Source organism: Microcebus murinus, chromosome 3 (assembly GCF_040939455.1).
Source record: "Microcebus murinus isolate Inina chromosome 3, M.murinus_Inina_mat1.0, whole genome shotgun sequence".
Lineage (NCBI taxonomy): Eukaryota > Metazoa > Chordata > Mammalia > Primates > Cheirogaleidae > Microcebus > Microcebus murinus.
In genome coordinates, this window is record NC_134106.1 from 57,762,524 (window position 1) to 57,784,151 (window position 21,628).

Here is a 21,628-nt window from a genome sequence, read left to right on the forward strand (position 1 = left end):
CTCTGGTCAGCATTTATTGAAGGTTTAGTAAGTGCTTGACACTTAATTATCTTATTTAACACTTGCAGCAGCCTAAGGAGAGAAAGTCCTATGATCATTCACATGGATAAAGAAATTAATGCTTAGAGAAGTTAACTATTTTGTTCAGTGGTAAACAGCTAATTCAAGGAGAGCCTGAGACTCAAGTCTAGTGTCTGTTTCCCAGTAAAATAGACAAAACTCTCTGAACAAGGACCTCTATCCTTAGACAGCCCTCTGTGTATGTTTGTGCAACCCATGTTCTCATTCCTCTCTCAAATCACACTCACTCACTGTCTCTGCTCTGCCCCAGGCACCGATGAAGATGCCATCATCAGAGTCCTTGCCTACCGCAGCACTGCCCAGCGCCAGGAAATCAGGACGGCCTACAAGACCACCATTGGCAGGGTAGGCCTACAAGACCATCTAACCCTAACCCTAACCTCTCCTGCTCCGCGGCTGACTTGCAGGCACTTGGCAGGCAACAAAGAAGAAGCGAGGCTCTCCCTGATCTAGATTCCTGAAATGGTATTGCAGTTTCAAAGACGGATCCTTTGTCTTGTTTAAAGATATTCTTGGGGAAAAAAAAAACCCAAAAAACAAACAAACAACAAAACAACTTCAACACGTTTTTCCCACTATACTTATCCGCAAGTGATTTCGGAGCGCTCTATGATTCACAGACCTCAAAGCCAAGCTTGGCCCCTTCCCACCCAAGTTCTCACAGGGCCTTGGTTGTCAGATGGACTCAACTATCACCCTTTGAGCATCAGGCAAGGCTGACCTTCCGGAGCTGCTTCCCTGGTCTTGATGGCTTCTTTTAGGCCACTATGGACAAAGACTTTCCAAAGTTACTAAAATGTTTAAATTCAGTTTGTATTAAATAGGCCATCCTAGGATTTAAGGTCTGTTTGGACTCTTCCACATGCATCTGCTTGTAGCATACGCATTCACTCTTTTGATGCTCCTCAATGGAGGGGCGCCCCTCAAATTCTAGAGCGGGGCTTTATGTGTTCGCATGTGTGTTTGTATTCTAATAGCGATGCATTCAGATGTTGTTCACTTGCTGTGTTTTCCGCTTTCAGTTTGAATCCCACACTCTCAGGAACCATGTCTTTTATCACTCTTTTCAATGACTCACTTACCAGAATCATTCCACTCAATCTTTCCACATCATTGCAAAACCACCTATGTGGTTATCAAGAACCTTTTTATTTAGGAAGTGTTTGTTATCAATGAGTGTCTCGAGATGGCAGAATGCAGAAGCTCTATGTTAAGTATTTCTGTCCGTGAGATACTTTTATAAACAGGTAAACTGAGGCTACTTCTCAAAGACAGTATTAAAGTGCTGGGTGGGGCCGGGCTGGCTCAGCTGTTCCCCAGAGCATCTGTGTGCAAACCTTGACTGGGCACCCCAGTAGGGAATGGGATTCCTGTGGTCAGAATTGCTCTATCTTCTGGACATTTTAAACTCTTCTCCATTCCCAAAGAAATTCAATGAACACAAATAGGCATGAACGTACCTGTGCTGTGTGAACTAGAGACCTAAATGGCATTGCTGTATGCATTCAGGATTGATAACCAGCTTCACAACTAAGCTCATTGGATGGTAGTTGGTTAAGATTTCCAACATTATAGAATGAGCACTATTTGTTCATTCATCCATCCATTCATTCAACATGTATGACTATAACATAAAAATATGCACAGTGGATTGAAATGAAGTGTTGTGGAATCAGGTTCATGAGAAGCAGAGATCTGAGTTTGCATAGCAGCTCAGCTACTTATTGATCCATTAAGTCAATTGATCTTAAGAAGGTTCTTAAACTCTCTGACTTGTTCTAGGAGGAAATGTGAATAAATGTCTTTAGAATTTGGTCCTTTGTCCAAATAATTATATTTCTTTTTAGGAATTGAGTCTTAAGAAATAATCATGAGTTATCACAAAGATACAACTAAATGCCTTGTGTGTATAACAGTAGAAAAATAGAAACAAATGACTGGTTAAAGAAGTTATATTGCACCTATATTTATATTTAGAAATCTCTGCAAATGTTACAAATGTGCTAGGTAAATATTGACTTGGAGATGTATTCAGGAGATATTGTTAAGTTAGCAAATACATTTAAGTCAGTGTCTACAAACATTTTGACCTCAAGACGCCTTTACACTCTTAAATTATTGAGGACTTTTTTGTTTTTATGGATTATATCTATGGATATTGAACATTTTAGAAAGTAAAACTGAGGACATTTAAAAGTATGTATTTGTTAACTTAGTAAAAATAACAATAAATGTATCACATGTTACTATAAATAACATTTTAATGAAAAATAGCTATATATTCCAAAACAAAAAAATTTAGTGAGAAGATTGGCATTGTTTTACATTTTGCAAATCCCTTTAATGTCTGGCTTAATGGAAGACAGCCGGATTCTCCTATCTGCTTCTGCATTCATTTGTCACAATATGTGGTTTTGGTTGAGGTATATGAAGAAAATCTGGTCTCGTACAGATGTGTAGTTGGTAAAGGGGCGAGTATTTTAATAGCCTTTTGATATAATTGTTGCTACGTAGATATGTCGGGTAGCCTTACGGAAACTCCAGTGTACACTCGTGAGAGAATGACAGTGAAAAGGCGAGTACGTCTTATTATTACTATGAAGATAGCTTTGACCTTTCTGGCCCCTGAAAGGGTCTTAGAGACCCCAGGCATCCCTGGACCTCACTTGGAGAGTGGCTGGTTTAAGTTGCTTTCACAGTTAAGCGGGGCCTCTTTCTTGCATTGCAGGACCTGATAGACGACCTGAAGTCAGAACTGAGTGGCAACTTCGAGCAGACGATAGTGGCGCTGATGACGCCCACGGTGCTGTATGACGTGCAGGAGCTGCACCGGGCCATGAAGGTTTGTCTGTGCTCCTCCTCGCGTGCCCCTGGTGCTGGCAGTGCAGACACTGACAGGCTTCCTCCAGAAATGGGGATAAAGGCCTTCTGAGAGTGGGGAGGATGAAGTATAGGAGAAAGATTTTCCTTCATTTATGACAACTTGAAAACATGACAGTATATGATAGCATTATAATTTAAAGTTATTTTCCAAAAAAGTTACTGAGTCATTTGCTTCTTCCTGTGGCTCAGTGGGGAGTGACTGTAACTTTTGGTACAGTTGCAGAAACTGTCTTGTGGTGTTAGCAACTTTTGAGATATATAAGTTTATGATTGACACCAGGGGGCCTCCAGGATTAGAACTGGCAAGAGGGGTCTTGGCCTCCCTAGATGACCAATCAGCTGTGCTCTAGCTGAGGTCTGCTGATGTTTAATGACCAAGTATATAATGCAAATCTAGATGGTCCCTGAACTTACGATGGCTGTACTTATAATTTTTCAACATTGTGATGGGTTTATCAATATGTAACCCTATTGTAAGTTGAGGAACATCTGTACAATTCCCCTCCTCAACCATATCCACAAGTACATAGCCTTGTGGAAGGTTCTGGGCTAGACTCTGGGAAAGCAAAGAGGTGACAGAGTCTTTACCTGAAGGTTCTACCCTTCAGAGGAAAAGAACAGAGGAGGTCAAGGAAGGATTAAGCTGCCAGAGAAGCAGAAACTGTACCTAACCTGGCACAATAACCAACACGTAGTAAACAGTCTATAAATGTTTGTTATTACTAATTGTTATTATGGCAAACACATTGGATTTGGGTCAGGACAATTAAAAGTTAACAGATCGTGTTGCTAGAACCCAGTGGGTTGTCTTCATTCTCTGCAGATTCATGGCTGTGTTCCTTCCGTGTCTGGGACTCAACCTTGTAAACTGGCTCATATGCCCCCTCCTCTGGTTTCGTGTTTAGGGAGCCGGCACGGACGAGGGCTGCCTGATCGAGATCCTGGCCTCCCGGACCCCTGAGGAGATCCGGCGCATAAACCAGATCTACCAGCAGCGTATGTGGCATCCTTAGTGGCCCTGGCCACAGTTTTGCTGTGATTTGAGAATGAGACCAGCAGCAGGTGGTTATCCACTGGTTAGACCCTCTTCATAGAAACGCAGGCCATGAGGGATCCTAGGTGCCAAGCTCTGCTTTGAGAAGATCCCCATCTAAGCAAATAGCTGACTGTTGGCTTCTTCAAACTAATCACGTGAAGACGCCACTCTACTTGGGCTATCCGGTGCAGTATTTTACTGTTCTAAAAGTTGGAAAGCCATTCCTTATTAGCAAGCAAAGAATCAAAGAATTAAAAATGGTGGCACCAGCAAATCTTAGCAGCCTGGAGGGGCTGTCTGGCCCAACATCTTCCCTCCAGCCTGGCCTGTATGCCCTCCAGCCATCTCAGAATGATAGCCATTCACTCCCTCTTAGAAACCTCCAGAGGATGATACGTATGAAAAGCCTTTTTAAAAAGGCGTGCCTTTTTGCCCTAAGAATATAACAAAAAATGCACAAAGGTTTAGACCTCCACAGTGTTTATTAGCTATCATTTTAGCTAAAAATGTCCAACAGTAGCAGATTAGCTAAACAAAATATGGCACACTCACACAATGGACTGTTAGGTAGTCATTAAAACTCATATTGAAGAATATTGTTAAATTACATTAAATGGTATGAAATATAGATAAGTGGAAAAGATAAGCCACAAAATACTATGCTGTGATCTCATTAAAAAAAATTGACACAGTTAACACACACCGTTTTTCTAAGAAAGGAAAATAATATGTGTACGTGGGGGGAAATTAGAAAATATATTCACCAAAATGTTATCAATGATTATTATTTCTGGGCGATGAGATTATGGTGGAGTTTTTTATCCCACCTCATGATACTGATTTGTTTTTTTGTAAGTTTTCTGTAGTCAACATGTATTACTTTGTAAGAAAAAAACAATCACAATAAGAGCTTTTTGGTAGGTGTTCAGAGCAGGAGATTCTAAAACCTTGGGCGTTTGGAGTTAGTACCTAGAGGTTAGTACCTGGTTTTCTCCCCTGAGGGCATTGAAGGGTTGGAGCATCTCTTGGGTAACTCGTCAGAACCTCTCCAGTGAGAGACGTGGTAGAAAAGGTGCACGCTGGGATTTGTGTTTGACGGCCCCCTCCCGTCCCCAAAGGTGGGTTCAGAAGCTCCACTCTGGCCTCCCACCTGTGACGCTGCCGTGGCCATTGCACAGCCCCTGCCGCCTCTGCATCTCTGAGAACCACGCTCAGAACAGACCCCTGGACAGTAGGAACCACAGAGAGAGGATTTCAGCCGCAGCTTTCTCGACCCTGGCATTTTAACATTTAACAGGAACATCTTGTCTCACTATGATGACAAGATAAACTCATCTTAACCATTTAACCAGAGTTCAGTTTTTGAAAAACTGTGTGTGGGGTGGAAAACCTCATGACGAGCTGCTTCAGTAAGCAGGCTGATCTTGAGGGGACAGAACGCTCTGGAGTGAGACACAGACTCTGTATTTGGATGTTGCTAATTTCACTCTCTTGCTAGAATATGGACGGAGCCTTGAAGATGACATTTGCTCTGACACGTCATTCATGTTCCAGCGAGTGCTGGTGTCTCTGTCAGCGGTGAGTCACTCACTGTCTCTGTTGGCTGCTTCTGATGGGGGATGGGTTTTATTGAAACGCTCCCCTTTACTGGCCTTTCCCATCCTCTCAGCCAAATGTGGATCTTCTCCAGGTGTTGTTCTTGGGCCTGTTATTTTATTTCTCCTTCAGAGACCCTGGCTAGTCGTGTGTGTCGGTTTGTTCTACTTAATATTTACAAGTACCCAAAGCATGCCAGGTACCCCAGTTAGTGTACTGAGAGTTACGAAGATGATTAAGAGGCAGTTCCTGTGCTTCAAGAGTTTATATTGTCCTAAGGGAATATGAGGTGCACAAGTTGCATGAAGAGAGGCACATAGTAAAAGAAAAAGTGAAGGAGAGATTTCGGTTGCAGAAACAAAGAAAAGACTTCATGGCATAAGTTCAGAGAGGACTTGGAGGACTGCTAGAATTTCAAGAGGCAGAGATGTGGGCGGTGCATTCCAGGCAGGAAGAACAGCAAGAACAAGGCGAGGGGGCGGGAAACACATGGGGTGTGTTCAGGGAACAATTGTTTGAGCAGTCGGGCTGGTAATTCTAGAAGCAACTTGGAAGGATGCACTGTAATTCCATGTTGGGAGGAGTTTACATTTTATTTATTTGGAGAGCAGTAGGGAACCACCAAAGGTTTGGGAGCAGTAGATGATGTGATGATGATGACGATGATAGCAATGTGATTGGAACTGCATTTTCAGAAGAGTATTGTAATAGTGAGGTATAGGGTGAATGGTGGTGAGCAACTGGAGGCTGGGAGACCAGGTAGGAAGTTACTCAGTATTCCAGGTAGGAAATAAAGCAGGACTGGGCTGGATAGGCAGGGGTGCCAGAAAAGAGAAGATGGAGATTCAAGACATTTCACATCACTTCCTAACCACATCTTTGTCCCCAGCCTCCTTCTTAAGCACGACTCTCATTTCTCACTGCTTTTCAGATGTTTCCCTATGGATGTTCTACTTTCACCTCAAATAAGTCCTCCTAAACTCATTTTCCCTCCAAACCAGCTCCTCTTCCTATTTCTGTTAATACTGTTGCCAGTCTTCCAACATGCAAAGCAGAACCCAGGAAATCCTCTCCAACTTCTGCCTTATCTCTGATGTTTACTTAACAACGCCTGCCTGTTTCTCTTATTTCCTTCCCATTTTTCTTTTCCTCCCATATTCACCACTCTGATGAGCCATTCCTAGACCACAGAACACAGAGACAGCATAGCAATAACAATAGTCTAAAAAGCTGGAGGAGAGGAGCCCGTTTTGTCGCTCTTTAGCATTCCTCTGAGGCTCCAACCCTGCCCCCTGTGAGCTGGTGCTGGGGGGCATTTTCACGTGCTCCAGTCCCACTGCAGGTCCCAGATTCTCTTGACTCTCCTCTGCTCCCAACCCCTTTTTGGCAGAAGTTGGTCACTGTAGAGTTGCCAGGCAGGAAGGCAGGAGTCAGCTGGGAAGACACAGGGGTATGAGGCGGTGGGGAAGGCAAGGAGATAGTGGAGGGAGCAGACATTCTCCTTCCCCTTCTACTGGCAGAGACACCGGGCAACGTGAGGGGCCACGCTGAGGCTAATGTCATTAGGCTCGGATCAGAGGACACCTGTCCTCCCTAGGTCCGAAGTCCCACTCCTTGTGGCATTTTGTCTAATTACCATGTCCTTGGGTTCCCAGACCGTCTACCTTAACTGCCCCCAAATCTTCAGGGATACTCTCTCATTGTTTTTGGTTTGTTTTTCTCGTCCCCAGGGTGGTAGGGATGAAGGAAATCAGCTGGATGATGATCTTGTGAGGCAGGATGCCCAGGTTAGTACAACTGCAGCTTCTTTCTTCCAGTCGTCTTCTCTTTTGCTGGTAAGACAGGCCTTAATTGGTGGAGAACCTCTAATATTTTAGTGTATATTAGCCAGGCTGGGATATATCATGAAAAAAAAAAAGATTCCCACAGATGACTGTTAATAACAGAGGGGTTTTTTGCAGGGGACCTGGTGCTTGAGGGTGGCACTGGACATCGTTACGCAAACACTCCTGGGTTCCAGGTTTCTTTTTTTTTACAAGCTAACTTGGCTTAACAGATTAGCCATTGCACATTGTTCCCGGTTTCTTGACACTGGGTCCGTTGTGTGGCAATCCCAAATAACCACTTGGAGGTGCTTGCTTTTTTCACTGTGCATTTTTACTTCTCCAAAGAGAGTATCTATAGGACCTGTGTAAAACAGTGTGGCACAGTGTATACCCTGTTGGGTAAAATTGATAGCAAACCCTAAGAGGCAGGTACTTCTCTGGTACCCAACCCACTGATGGTTGCCCTGGTACCAAGCCCTGGTCTAATCAGCTGTGGCCCAATAACACTAATTATAATGGCTAATAAAATATGGGTTCTTATCAGGTTCCAAACACTGCTCTAAGCTCTTTATATGAAATATATCATTGAATACTTCCATAACTCTATAAGCATTGCTATCCCCATTCTATAGGCAAGGAAATTGAGGCTCAGAGAAGTCAAGTTTCTGGCTCAAGTTCAGATAGATAATAAATAGCAGAACTGGGGATTTCAACCCAAGCAATTTGCATCTAGACCCTGTATTCTTAACTAATCCACAACCATAGTGAGGGAGTGGTCCCATTTAGTGTGTGAGGTATGAATCACTATGCTTTATGTAGAAAAGGAGCTGCTGCTTTCATTAGAAGGGGGATGTATGTGTTGGCTTGGGCTTCTCAGTGCATGGCTGGGTTTCAACAGGAAGCACCCCAAAAGCAAGCATACAATTGAACCAGTGGAAGTTGCATGACTGTTTATGATTTAACCTCAGAAATCACAGAGTCACTTCCACTATTCTTTATTAATTGAAGTATACTAGTCAGGGTTCTTCAGAGAAACAGAACCAATAGGATGTGTGTGTGTATGAGACAGAGAGAGAAAGATTGATTTATTATAAGGAATTGGCTCACACGATTATGGAGATGAGCAAGTACCAAGATCCTCAGGGTGAGTCAGCAAGTAAGAGCCAGGAGATGGTTTTATTCCAGTCTGAGTCCAAAGCCTGAGAACCAAGAGAGCTGATAGTGTAGTTCCCATCCTAAGGCCAGCAGGCTGGAGACCCAGAAAGAGTCCATGTTTAAGTTCAACTCCAAAGGTAGTGAAAAAAGGCCTGATACTCCACCTCAAGGCAGTTAGGCAAGAGTTCCCTTTTACTCTTGGCGGGTGTCAGCCTTTTGCTTTTGAGGCCTTCAACTGATTGGACGAGGTCCACCCACAATAGAGAGTGCAATCAGCTTTACTCAGTCTACTAATTTAAATGTTAATCTCATCCAAAAAAACCCCCATGGAAACACCCAGAACAATGTTTGACCAAATATCTGGACACCCTGGGGCTTAGTCAGGAAGAACTGAATTAGATGAACTTTTTGAGCCTTTTCAGCTTTAAAATTCTATGGTTATGTTAATTAACTCTAAAGCAGGAGGGAATCCGAGAAAGCAGCAGAGGCATAGATGGTGGTAAGCCCAATGAGTGACAATGTGTTAGAGTTAAGACCATTTTGAGAAATTTAACAGGCCAGCTGCTTATTATAAATCAATAGTAGTTCTGATTTATCAATAATCTAGTTCAAGTGAGCCGAATCAATTTCTTGTATTCTTACTGGTTGGACTGTAAGCAATTATCAGTGGGATCCTAATTCTACTGTGAGAGGGATCATTATAGAGCAGGGCTGTCCAAAAGAACTTTCTGCGATGATGAAAACATTCCACATCTGCACTGCCCTGTATAGGTGGCCACGGGCCACATGTAGCCACTGAGCACTTGAATTGTAGCTAGTGTGACTGAGGAGCTGAATTTTACATTTTATTTAATATTAATTAAAATTTAAATAGCCACATGAGGTTAGTGGCAACTGTATGTGACAGCCCAAGTCTAGGACATTCCTTTTAGCTCTTAAGATAGAACCATGGAGTCTGCATATAGGTAACTGCAGGTGTTGCCTTGACTCCAGGGAGGCTCTACAGGGTCCTGACAGTCGCATGCCTAAGGAAAAGTCCTGAGTCATTTCCACTGGGCACCACCACTTCCACCTCCATCACCAACAACATAATACTAGGCCAGCACAGCTCTTTGAAGTTCTGGAAATATTTGCATTATGTCCTGGCACACCCTTTTTGGTTCTTTAAACTTGTGCTTTGTTTGGCTTCAGGACCTGTATGAGGCTGGAGAGAAGAAATGGGGGACAGATGAGGTGAAATTTCTAACTGTTCTCTGTTCCCGGAATCGAAATCATCTGTTGCATGGTAAGGCACTTACCTCACTTCCCAGAGAAACTATTTGAAAGACAGTGAAAACTATATTGCTCCTCATTAACTGTAACCTTTTCTCCTGCAGTTGGTACAGAGAACTGATTGTACCGAACTAAGAGTCTAAGAAATGAGACATTTCCATTTCCTCATACTCATGGAAATGTATGAATCCAATGATGCACATGAAAGCCAATTCCTGAAAGATAAATTATGAATAATTAGCAGAAATACAATGTTTTCATAGATGTTTGGTGTTTCCATTACTAGGAAACTTACTTTCATAGTCAGTCCCTTTTCTAAAGTAGCCCCAAGACTTTCATTTTAATTTAGTTACATAAGAAAATAATCTTCAGCACAACAGGAACAATAAAATAGAAATGTTGGTTGATATTTATTCCTGTTTAACATCCAAGCTGTAAAGCTAATAAACATGACTTCTTTAGGAGTTATGTTGCATAATATGAACAGTGGATAATTTCAAATTTTATTTCCTATGTGTGATGTTTCTAATTTATTTCTGATAATTCTAAGCTTTGTAATATGCTTTTAACTTGTTTGGGGGAAAGATGCTGTACAGAATTACAGAATATTTGTTGTCAGGTTTATAGTCTCCTTGTAAACAGCAGTAAGGATTTAATAAGATATTTCATCTCCTGTATAAGCTCTTAGGTCTTTATGTAGATCATAATTTTATAAACCTACCATGCCCTTATAATCATACACACTGATTTACAAAGCTTGTGGGAAATTTGAGAATGAGTCTGCCTACATTGAAAACATAAGGTAATTGAAAAGTACAACACATTTTGAAGTTGTAATTACTTCAGTTATTCCACAGTGACCCCAAAAAAGGTGATTGCTCCTGTTAATAAACCCCCTGGGCTACCATCAGATGCACCAACTTTGGACTCATTGCCATCCCTTGCCTGATTACGAATAACACAAATCTCCCCCTGGTGGTACTTTCCAAGAACTTCAGGTCCTTCAGAAGCCGATTTCGTGCATAAACATATTTGTAAGAGTTTTCATTTGCAGGCACAAATCCCACAGTTGGGCAGTTATAAAATATCTGTTTGTAAGCCACTGGCAGGAAATATTTTTGGCATTATTTGGATAAAGAAAACTTCATAATTTTCTTACCAACCAACAATAATGGTGAGGATTCACAATAAAGTTTTAAAATACTTTCCTATCTTCTATGTGTAGTGTTAAGCATATTATGAGCATTGTTTCTTGCAACATCCCAATGGAGTAGTCATTATTTTCCCCATTTTACACTGGAGAAAACTGAGGCTTAAAAAGTGTGTCAATTAGATTCTTTAATTCCAAGCAATATACGCTGACTCCAACTTAAGAGGAAATAATACAGAATCAGACAAGAGGGAAAATGAAAAATGCTGGTAGCTCACAAAATTGAATGGAGAGATGAACAACTTCAGGAAGAACAGAAACCAAGGTATCTATCAAGGGAGGGAGCTGAGTAAAAAAAAAAAAAAAGAAACCAAGGCAGTTCTGGGGATCTCAGTAGAAGGGAGTTGTGGATTTTATTTTTAAGGCAGAATTTTCTGAAATCTGTTCTCCATTAAAAATACTGATTTTCTTGAAGCCCTTCTTCAGACTGGTTGAATTAGAATCTCTGGGAGTGACACCTAGGAATTTTAATAGCTATCCCAGGTGATACTCATTATGTTCACTGAGGATAAAGATGACTCAGTGCTTTTGGCCATCCCTGTGATCTGCTCAATTTTAAACTTTTTAAATTCCCAGAAAGGTAAGTCTAATGGGTCCTGACTAGGTGAACTGCTTGCTGGGTATAAGTGTCCCCTGATTGATAGCCCTGTGAAAATCACATGGATAGAGGTTAGGCAGCACCCCAAAGAAGATAAACAAAATAGAAACCTGGTCTGAGAAGGTTCTGGAAAGGGACAGAAAGAGAGGAAAATATATTCATCACACTCAAAAATACTTGGCAAATATAATGATAGATAATAGCGGAAAGAAAAAAAAGAAAAAAATACTTAGCAAAAAAACAAATTTAATTATGTTAAATCCTATTAAAAGATGCAACCAGCCGGGCGCGGTGGCTCACGCCTGTAATCCTAGCTCTCTGGGAGGCCGAGGCGGGCGGATTGCTCGAGGTCAGGAGTTCGAAACCAGCCTGAGCAAGAGCGAGACCCCGTCTCTACTATAAATAGAAAGAAACTAATTGGCCAACTAATATATATAGAAAAAATTAGCCGGGCATGGTGGCGCATGCCTGTAGTCCCAGCTACTTGGGAGGCTGAGACAGAAGGATCGCTTGAGCCCAGGAGTTTGAGGTTGCTGTGAGCTAGGCTGACACCACGGCACTCACTCTAGCCTGGGCAACAAAGTGAGACTCTGTCTCAAAAAAAAAAAAAAAAAAAAAAAAAAAAAAAAAAAAAAAAAGATGCAACCAGCTATTATTAAATGTGACTCAGTTTTGAAGAGATTGAATTCTTCAGTGCTTTTTTTAACTCTGCCATAAACTTGATTTTATGAATTGCTCTAGTTTTGATGAACACACAGGTGATTGCCAAGGCCAAAATTACAAAAAGAAACAGTCTGCTTATTAAGGAAACAATGAGAAAAGCAAGCAAATGTTTCCAGAGGTCATGTCCATTCTATGTGTGAGGAAACAGGGTCCCAGTTAAGGGAAGGGACTTGTCTGATGTTCTCCAAGCATCACAGTATTTCTTCTTCCTCACCCAGGCCCATGCCACTGTGCTATGTCCTTCCTGGATGCTTGCCCACAGCACTAATTAGTTTCCTCTTGAAATATGCCTAAGAATAAATAGTGCAGGCTAGTTAAAAAATGCTCATTCTCTCCATAAATTTTAGTTTCCTCTATTTTTTTAATTATTGATAGTGCCTTTTTTTGTTATTTGTAGTGTTTGATGAATACAAAAGGATATCACAGAAGGATATTGAACAGAGTATTAAATCTGAAACATCTGGGAGCTTTGAAGATGCTCTGCTGGCTATAGGTAAGCTGGTAGGGGGCGAGGAGTGGAGAAACAAATGTCTATAGACTTTCCTCCTTGTTATCAATTTGTTGGCATGGAGATATGAAATTTTTTTCAGAGATAAAAGTTATTTAAATTACTCATGGTACATTCCAGAATTTTATTTATTTATTTATTTATGAGGCAGAGTCTCACTCTGTTGCCTGGGCTAGAGTGCCATGGCATCAGCCTAGCTCACAGCAACCTCAAACTCCTGGGCTCAAGCAATCCTCCTGCCTCAGCCTCCCGAGTAGCTGGGACTACAGGCATGCGCAACCATGCCCAGCTAATTTTTTCTATATTTTTAGTTGGCCAATTAATTTCTTTCTATTTTTAGTAGAGATGAGTTTTCGCTCTTGCTCAGGCTGGTTTCAAACTCCTGATCTCGAGTGATCCTCCAGCCTCGGCCTCCTAGAGTGCTAGGATTACAGACGTGAGCCACCACACCTGGCCTCATTCCAGAATTTTAAACAAGAAATATTATATACAACCTGACTTCTATTATGACATGTGGTTTATATATTTTATATCTTATCTGCCTTTATAACTCATTATATGGGAAAGATAATACTAGTTGCATCTTGCAAGTCTGTGAATGGTTAGAATTCATAACTGTCTAATATGGTAGAGACAGTAATCATCATTTTGAAACTATATGCCACCCTATGCTTTGATTACCTTTATTAATTACTTCTTCAGGAACTTGATGATAAATTGAGGGTACTTTCTGTGAAAATGCATGTTCATGAAACACTGCTTAGCTAAAATTTCTCCAGCCAAGCAATATTACGTGGTATCCTGTAGAAAGTGAGGGAACAACTGTCACTTTTCTTTTCTCACAAGTCTTATCTGTAATCTTTTTATTTCTTTTTTTCTCTACAGTTAAGTGTATGAGGAACAAATCTGCATATTTTGCTGAAAGGCTTTATAAATCGATGAAGGTAAATGGAGGTCACTTTTAGCATCTGAATGACTTTGGCATATATTATGTTCACCTTTTAAGGCTTACTTATACAACCCCTATCATATTTCAGCCTGAAATATCCAATTCAATTCATCAAATACTTCACTGAGTACTTGCTAATAACAATGCTAGGTGATATTTATTGACAACTTAGGATGTGTGGATCACTGTTCATAATGCCTTATATGCATAGATTAATTTTATCCCCACGACAGCACTATGGGGCAGGTACTGTTATTAACCCCCATTTTACAGATGAAGAAACTTGGGCATAGAGAGGCTACGCAGTTTGCTCAAGGTCCTCAGTGAGGACGTGATGGAGCAAGGATGCAAACACTGGCAGTCTAGCTCCAGAGCCCATACTCCTCACCCTGCACTGCATTCTGTGCAAGCACCCATCATATGGGATCATGAGAGGTGCAGGAAGGACCAAAATGTAGTCCTTTCAAAGAATGTCTAGCCTTATGGGGAAAGCAAGTATGTGCAAAACACTAATAATAACAAGATAGGATATAAGACAGCAGTTGAGGATCCCAATATTATAGGAACAGATAAGAAATATTTATTTTAATATTTTTTGGGGGGTGAGGGAGGCTCTGCAAAGAATATATAAAGAAGTTAGTATATTTGAGCAGGACCTTCAAGGAAGTTTTACATCAAAGGGATTTTACATGGTAAGGGAGAGGGATGGGAAGGTGGAGAAGGGAAGGATGACATTCCAGGGAATCGTAGGTGAGGCAGGCAAGCTGGACAGCCCAGAGTGGCTCTTGAGAAAGGCAGAGGGCAGTGTCTTCTGGTCAGGATATAGAGTGTTGGAAAAGTAAGATGTGGAGAGCCTTGAATACCATGGCAAGGAACAAGGCAAATCCTCAAGCCTCCAAGGTTGTGGAACAAAGGATACGATCAGGAAGAGTCATCCCTAATCTTGCCTTGATAGACTGAAGAAGATTCTGCCTGAAAACCAGTTAGTTTTTCATATATGCAAGGTCTTCTTTTCTTCCTTAGGGCTTGGGCACGGATGATAACACCCTCATCCGAGTGATGGTTTCTCGAGCAGAGATTGACATGATGGACATCCGGGCACACTTCAAGAGGCTCTATGGAAAGTCTCTGTACTCTTTCATCAAGGTAGGTCCCAGCAGCCTTGGGCCACGGGAAAGCACTGAGGAAAGGGCGGCTCTGACCTCAGCGTTCAGCACTCCTTGTCCCCCCTTCTTGGCACATATTATTCCCTTTAAAAATGGTACGCCAGGCCGGGCGTGGTGGCTCACGCCTGTAATCCTAGCACTTTGGGAGGCCGAGGTGGGCGGATCACTCAAGGTCAGGAGTTCGAAACCAGCCTGAGCGAGACCCCGTCTCTACCAAAAATAGAAAGAAATTAATTGACCAACTAAAAATATATATACAAAAAAATTAGCCGGGCATGGTGGCGCATGCCTGTAGTCCCAGCTACTCGGGAGGCTGAGGCAGTAGGATTGCTGAGCCCAGGAGATTGAGGTTGCTGTGAGCCAGGCTGATGCTACGGCACTCACTCTAGCCTGGGCAACAAAGTGAGACTCTGTCTCAAAAAAAAAAAAAAAAAAAAAAAAATGGTACGCCAGATACTTCTAGTCTCTCTCCTTTCATATAGACATTTAACCATTTGTCAGGATAGACGCTGGAAATATTTGCCGTTTAAATACAGTAATTATTTCATGTTGACCCCAGACAGCGAAAGATAACATTTTAATGAATTCTTTTAAGAGCACAACTTCTTTATCTACCCAATTATCATAAGAGATAAGCAACTGAATCCAGAGTCCTATGCAGGGCCAGCTGAGGTCTGCTGGAAGCAAGGGAAAGCATTTGAGTCAACCTGAATTGTTGTTCCTCACCTGGCACCAGACTTCTAGGAGTCCTAAGGTGACATAGGAGTGATGAGAAATGATTCACAGCCCTCAAAACCCCTCATTACCAGGATTTTGCTTCTTGAAGAAGCCGTAAGAGTCTCATGGACATGAAACTGAGACATACTTCCTTGGAAACTGGGGTCGTCTGTGCAACAAACTTCAAATCAGGATTTGATCTATGAATTAAATATTCTGAATCCTACTCATGGCTTGTAGAGGTCTAACTATTAGGTGATTTGAGCTGCAGATTTTGTTACTATGTCTACAAGGCATTCAGGAACTTGTTTCTATTTCTGTTCAGGCTATGAGGTAACTTTATTTCGCAGAGCTGAGCTATATAGCTAGCTTAAGATTCAAAGATGACCATAAATGAAGTTATGGGAAAATATACTTGTATCATATAACTGTATTAAGAGCTTTACAAATCACTAGGAACTGGGCAAAAGGATATTAACCATGCATTTCATGAAAGATGAAACATGAAAAGCCAAGAATATATAGAAAATATGGAATCTCACTAATATTTAACAAATTACAAATAAAAACAAATCATCATTTTTTACCTAATGCCTTAACAAAGTTTAAAGAAATCATAACTAGCATTGGGAAATGCGTGGGGAAAACTCACTGTTTTGCTTTATGGAGGGACTATAAACTGGTATAACTTTTATCTGATAAGGGTTTACAATTCAAAATATATAAAGAACTACAACTCAACAACAAAAGACAACCCAATTAAAAAATAGGCAAAGGACTTGAATAGACATTTCTCCAAAGAAAATATACAAATGGCCACTAAGCACATGAAATGATGCTCAATATCATTAATCATTAGCAAAATGCAAATCAAAACCAGAATACCATTTCATACCTAATAGGGTGACTATAATTAAAAAGAAAAAGCAAGTAAACAAACGCCCCCACATCCAGAAAATAACAAATGTTGGTGAGGATGTAGAGAAATTGGAAGTCTCCTACATTGCTAGTGGGAATGTCAAATGTTTCAGCCACTGTGGAAAATAGTCTGGTGCTTCCTCAAAAAGTTTAACATAGAACAACCATATAACCCAGAAATTCCACTCTCAGGTAGCTATAGAGTCAAAAGAAATGAAAACAGGGACTCAAACAGATACTTGTACACCAATGTAAACATTATTCACAATAGGCAAAAGATAGAAACAGCCTAAGTATCCATCAACACATATATGGATAAACTAAATGTATATACATACATACATACATGCATAAAAAGGAATGACATTCAATGGTAGGCTGTCATGGAAAAAACTGACATTTCTGATACATGGTTAAATACTGAAAATATGCTAAGTGAATAAACCAGACACAAAAGGACAAATATTGTATGATTCCACTTACATAAAATATGTAGCATGGGTAAATTCACAGAGACAGAAAGTAGATTAGCAGTTATTAGGGATTGGTGGGGGAAGAATGGGAGAAGTTATTGCTTAATGTGTACAGTTTCTGTTTGAGATGATGAAAGGGTTTTGGAAATAGCAACAATGGTTGCACAACATTGTAAATGTCATTAATGCCACTGAATTATACACTTAAAAATGATTAAAATGACAAATTTTATATGTTTTAGATATATTTACCATAATAAAAAGGTCTCTGAAAGATTTTGAATAAAATTATTTAATAAAATGTGCAAAAAGTATACCAGGTAATATACTTCCAGCATAGCACTATTTATATTAGTTTAATATTATAGTATATAATTTATTATATAACATATTATTATTTGTATTAATAGGGAATAACCTAGGTGGGTTATAGAAAATCCATATATATGCTATTAATACTATACACGCACTAAAATGATGGAGTAGAAATATATTGATTGGCTTGGGAAAACATCACTATAAAATATTTATGTTTGTAAATGTAAGTTTATACATATATGTGTATACACACATACTACTAGAAAAGATTGAAAATAAAAATACCTTGCCCATTCAATAATAATTGTCAAAAGAAGCAAAAATAGACCAGGCGCAGTGGCTCACACCTCTAGTCCTAGCACTTTGGGAGGCTGAGGCAAGAGGATTGCTTGAGGCCAAGAGTTCAACACCAGCCTGGGTGATAGTGAGACCCCATACCTACAAAAAAAATTTTTTTAATTAGCCAGGCTTTGTGGCGGGTGCTTGTAGTCTCAGTTACTCCAGAGGCTGAGGCAGGAGGATGGCTTGAGCTGAGGACTTTGAGGCTGCAGTGAGCTATGATTGATTGTGCCACCCCAGTCTGGGTGACAGAGCAAGACATTGTCTTAAAAAAAAAAAGAGAGAGAGAGAAACAAAAGTAGCAGAATAGAAGCATGAAATATGTAAATAATAGAAAAAAATGACAAAAGCTAAAAATATAAGTTATAAAAATAAAATCTCAGGTTAGGTAAAAAATATAAAATCCAACTTCATGTTGTTTATAAGGAACAAATAAAATACGGTGACATGTAAAAAGTTTAAAGAAAAAGGCCAGGGAAAAAGAATATTTGACAAATACAAGAAAGCAGGGATTACACTATTAGCAAAAAGAATTTAAAGAGAAAACACTTCAAATAGGAGAAAGTGGATCACTTTATATTGACAAAGGCAACAATTCACAACAAAGATTAAATTGTCACAAAACTGCATTCAAATGTACAAATAAGAAATTTAGGCCGGGCGTGGTGGCTCACGCCTGTAATCCTAGCACTTTGGGAGGCCGAGGCAGGTGGATTGCTCAAGGTCAGGAGTTCGAAACCAGCCTGAGCGAGACCCCGTCTCTACCAAAAATAGAAATAAATTAATTGACCAACTAAAAATATATATAAAAAAAAAAATTAGCCGGGCATGGTGGCGCATGCCTGTAGTCCCAGCTACTCGGGAGGCTGAGGCAGTAGGATCGCTGAGCCCCGGAGATTGAGGTTGCTGTGAGCCAGGCTGACGCCATGGCACTCACTCTAGCCTGGGCAACAAAGTGAGACTCTGTCTCAAAAAAAAAAAAAAGAAAAAAAAGAAATTTAAGGCTCCAAAAGAAGACTGATGAAAATACTATGCTAATGAGATGCACCTTATTCTTTGGCAGATCAATGAGGCAAAGTATAAACAAGGATATATTAAGATTGGTTTTAACAGTTATTAAACTTTGAACCCTAGATACAGAGATTCCATCTTTTCTAGTACCCATGAAGAACTAATAAAAATCTATCATAAGACCATAAAAATTTCTATATAGAAATTATAGAACCTTTCTGGAAGGCTGTTTTATAATCGACATCAAAAAGCTTTAAGAAAATGCATGCTCATTAATCCAGTAATTCCCATTTTATGAAAATTTATCTAGAATAAATCATTAAAAAAATTTAACTATAATATACTTATTGAAACAGTATTTATAATAGTGAAAAATTAGGCCAGGCACGGTGGCTCACGCCTGTAATCCTAGCACTCTGGGGAGGCCAAGGCGGGAGGATCGCTCAAGGTCAGGAGTTCGAAACCAGCCTGAGCAAGAGCGAGACCCCGTCTCTACTAAAAATAGAAAGAAATTAATTGGCCAACTAAAAATATAGAAAAAATTAGCCGGGTGCGGTGGCGTATGCCTGTAGTCCCAGCTACTCGGGAGGCTGATGCAGTAGGATCACTTGAGCCCAGGAGTTTGAGGTTGCTGTGAGCTAGGCTGACACCATGGCACTCTAGCCCTGGCAAAAAGAGTGAGACACTATCTCAAAAAAAATAAAATTAATAATAATGAAAAATTAGAAACAACTATCCAACAATGGGGAGGGGAAAAGTTATGATTAAATAAATTATTTTACCTGTGTACCAATGGAATATTCTGTAACCATTAAATAATGTTGTAGAAGAATATTTAACAAAATAGGGAAATATTCTTGCTATATTGTTAAGTGAAAAAGCAGAATATAGAAGAATACTACAGTTCCATCACATAGATATTTCTATGCATAGAAAAAAGACTGGAAGGATATGTGGCTTAGGGTTAGGGTTAGGGTTAGGGTTAACCCATGATGTTAATAATAGTAATCTTCAGCTGGTAGAATAATGGCAATTTTTATGGGGTTTTTTTGTCTCTATTTCCCACACTGAACAAATATAACTTTTGTAGTAAAAAAAATTTAAAGAGCTAAGAAAAATCCATCCAGGAAAAGTTGACTTAGATGACTTTGAACTGTGAACATTTTAAAACCCATTTTTATCTGACTATAACTTTGCTTTCCTTCCCCCAGGGCGACACATCAGGAGACTACAGGAAGGTACTGCTAATCATCTGTGGAGGAGACGATTAAAATAAAATCCCAGAAAGACAGGAGGATTCTCAACACTTTGAATTTTTGTAACTTCATTTTTCTACACTGCTATTAGCATTATCTCAGGATGCTTATTTCCAATTAAAACGCCTACAGTTGCCTCCTTGGTTATAGACTGTATTATTATTCATCTATAATTAGTCATTATGATGCTTTAAAGTTGTACTTGCATTTCAAAGCTTACAAGACCTAAATGGAGATTTAAAATTAGAAATAAAAATGTACTCCATGTTTTTAACAGATTACTTCCTCATTGGTGTTTCACAGAAACTGAATATATTATTTCATATTTTCTTCACAATGAAAAACTTTTAAAATGGAAGACTGGAAGACTTTTAAAAAATCTTTTTCGTCCCTAATCTTATTTTCAGAGTGGCTAGTAATTTCTTCATTTGAAATTGTGAGCATCCAGCTAGTAAGAATACCAATCCAATTTCTATTTTTCATAGTTATAGGTTATAGATATGAAAGCATCCACAAATCTCTATTTTTTAGGTTTTGTCTATAGTGTTAGTTGATCTTTACTAAGTTTTGTGTGGGAGACTTCACACATCTTCTGTTATGATCACTTTTCTCCAGTTGAAGTATACAAAATCACCAATTTATCTGAACAAAATAAATTCTAAGTGTGGTTATACAAATCATACATGTCTGGTTACCAAACATAAATGCTGAACATTCCACAAAATTATGGTTAATGTCTTAATCCAGCTTGAAGGTGAATGGGAAAAAATTACGCTTCAAACTAGGTATTCTGGTAATGATGTAATGCTCTGAATTTAGTTTGACTTAAAACTTTTTGAGCTAAAAATACTTTTTAAAATCTTTTTTGATTTTGTTGATTGTAGTAATTTATGTTTGCACTATGCCTTTCAACTCTAGAATCATTCTAAAGGTGTTCTTGGATTTCATTTAAAAATTTACTTTGTATGAACATGGAAAAATAATTTTAATAAAAAATGGTGCCTTTAAAATGAAGTATATTCTTTCTCTCATTGACTTTTCCACTTCTGAGTTTTTTCATCCTGGACTCTGAAAGAAGCTATTTTTGAAGGATTTGTGTTACTCAGTTTCTATTAGGAATTACAACATAAGAAAAAAATAACATATTTAGACTTATGTTTGCCAACTGCTATAAAACTAATATTCACATATGCCAAAAACTATTCAATGATATAAAATATGAACTTATTCTATGGAATTTTCTAAGTAGAACATTTATATTAAATGTAATAAATGTATAAAGGACATTTATAGTTTTATTATAGTAAGAATACTTGCCTTTGTTCATTTTATAATATCTGTTGTATTTTGGTAGGTGAAACAATAAGGATTTTTTTAGTTTAATTATCTTCTCTAATCCCATGACAGATTATTGTTTTTTAGTTTAGTACTACTTGTCTATAATAAATGCTGGAGCTATTGGTGAAACCTACTTATGTGACTATTTAGTCATTCCAGTTAATTATAGGAAATAATGCTGCCACTTCAGTACCTTCCCAGAAAACCACAGAATCTCCAAATCAACTTTGTCTTTGGAAGCACTGTGAATTTTTT

General features: G+C 39.4%; 1 protein-coding gene across 3 annotated transcripts in view; it reads left to right on the top strand.

Annotated features, from left to right (window-relative positions):
* The window catches only part of ANXA4 (annexin A4), a 66,636-nt gene extending 45,591 nt beyond the window's left edge, over positions 1-21,045 (top strand). For 2 of the 3 annotated variants that reach the window (XM_012750111.3, XM_012750110.3), the window contains exons 4-13: positions 332-426; positions 2,810-2,923; positions 3,870-3,960; positions 5,499-5,578; positions 7,327-7,383; positions 9,769-9,862; positions 12,778-12,873; positions 13,774-13,832; positions 14,861-14,983; positions 19,991-21,045. In XM_012750111.3, coding sequence (XP_012605565.1) covers positions 332-426; positions 2,810-2,923; positions 3,870-3,960; positions 5,499-5,578; positions 7,327-7,383; positions 9,769-9,862; positions 12,778-12,873; positions 13,774-13,832; positions 14,861-14,983; positions 19,991-20,050 — 869 coding nt within the window. In that variant the 3' untranslated portion in view covers positions 20,051-21,045. The remainder of the gene's footprint in view (positions 1-331; positions 427-2,809; positions 2,924-3,869; positions 3,961-5,498; positions 5,579-7,326; positions 7,384-9,768; positions 9,863-12,777; positions 12,874-13,773; positions 13,833-14,860; positions 14,984-19,990) is intronic. The other variant, XM_012750112.3, reaches the window with a different exon arrangement.
* Positions 21,046-21,628: the final 583 nt, after the last annotated feature.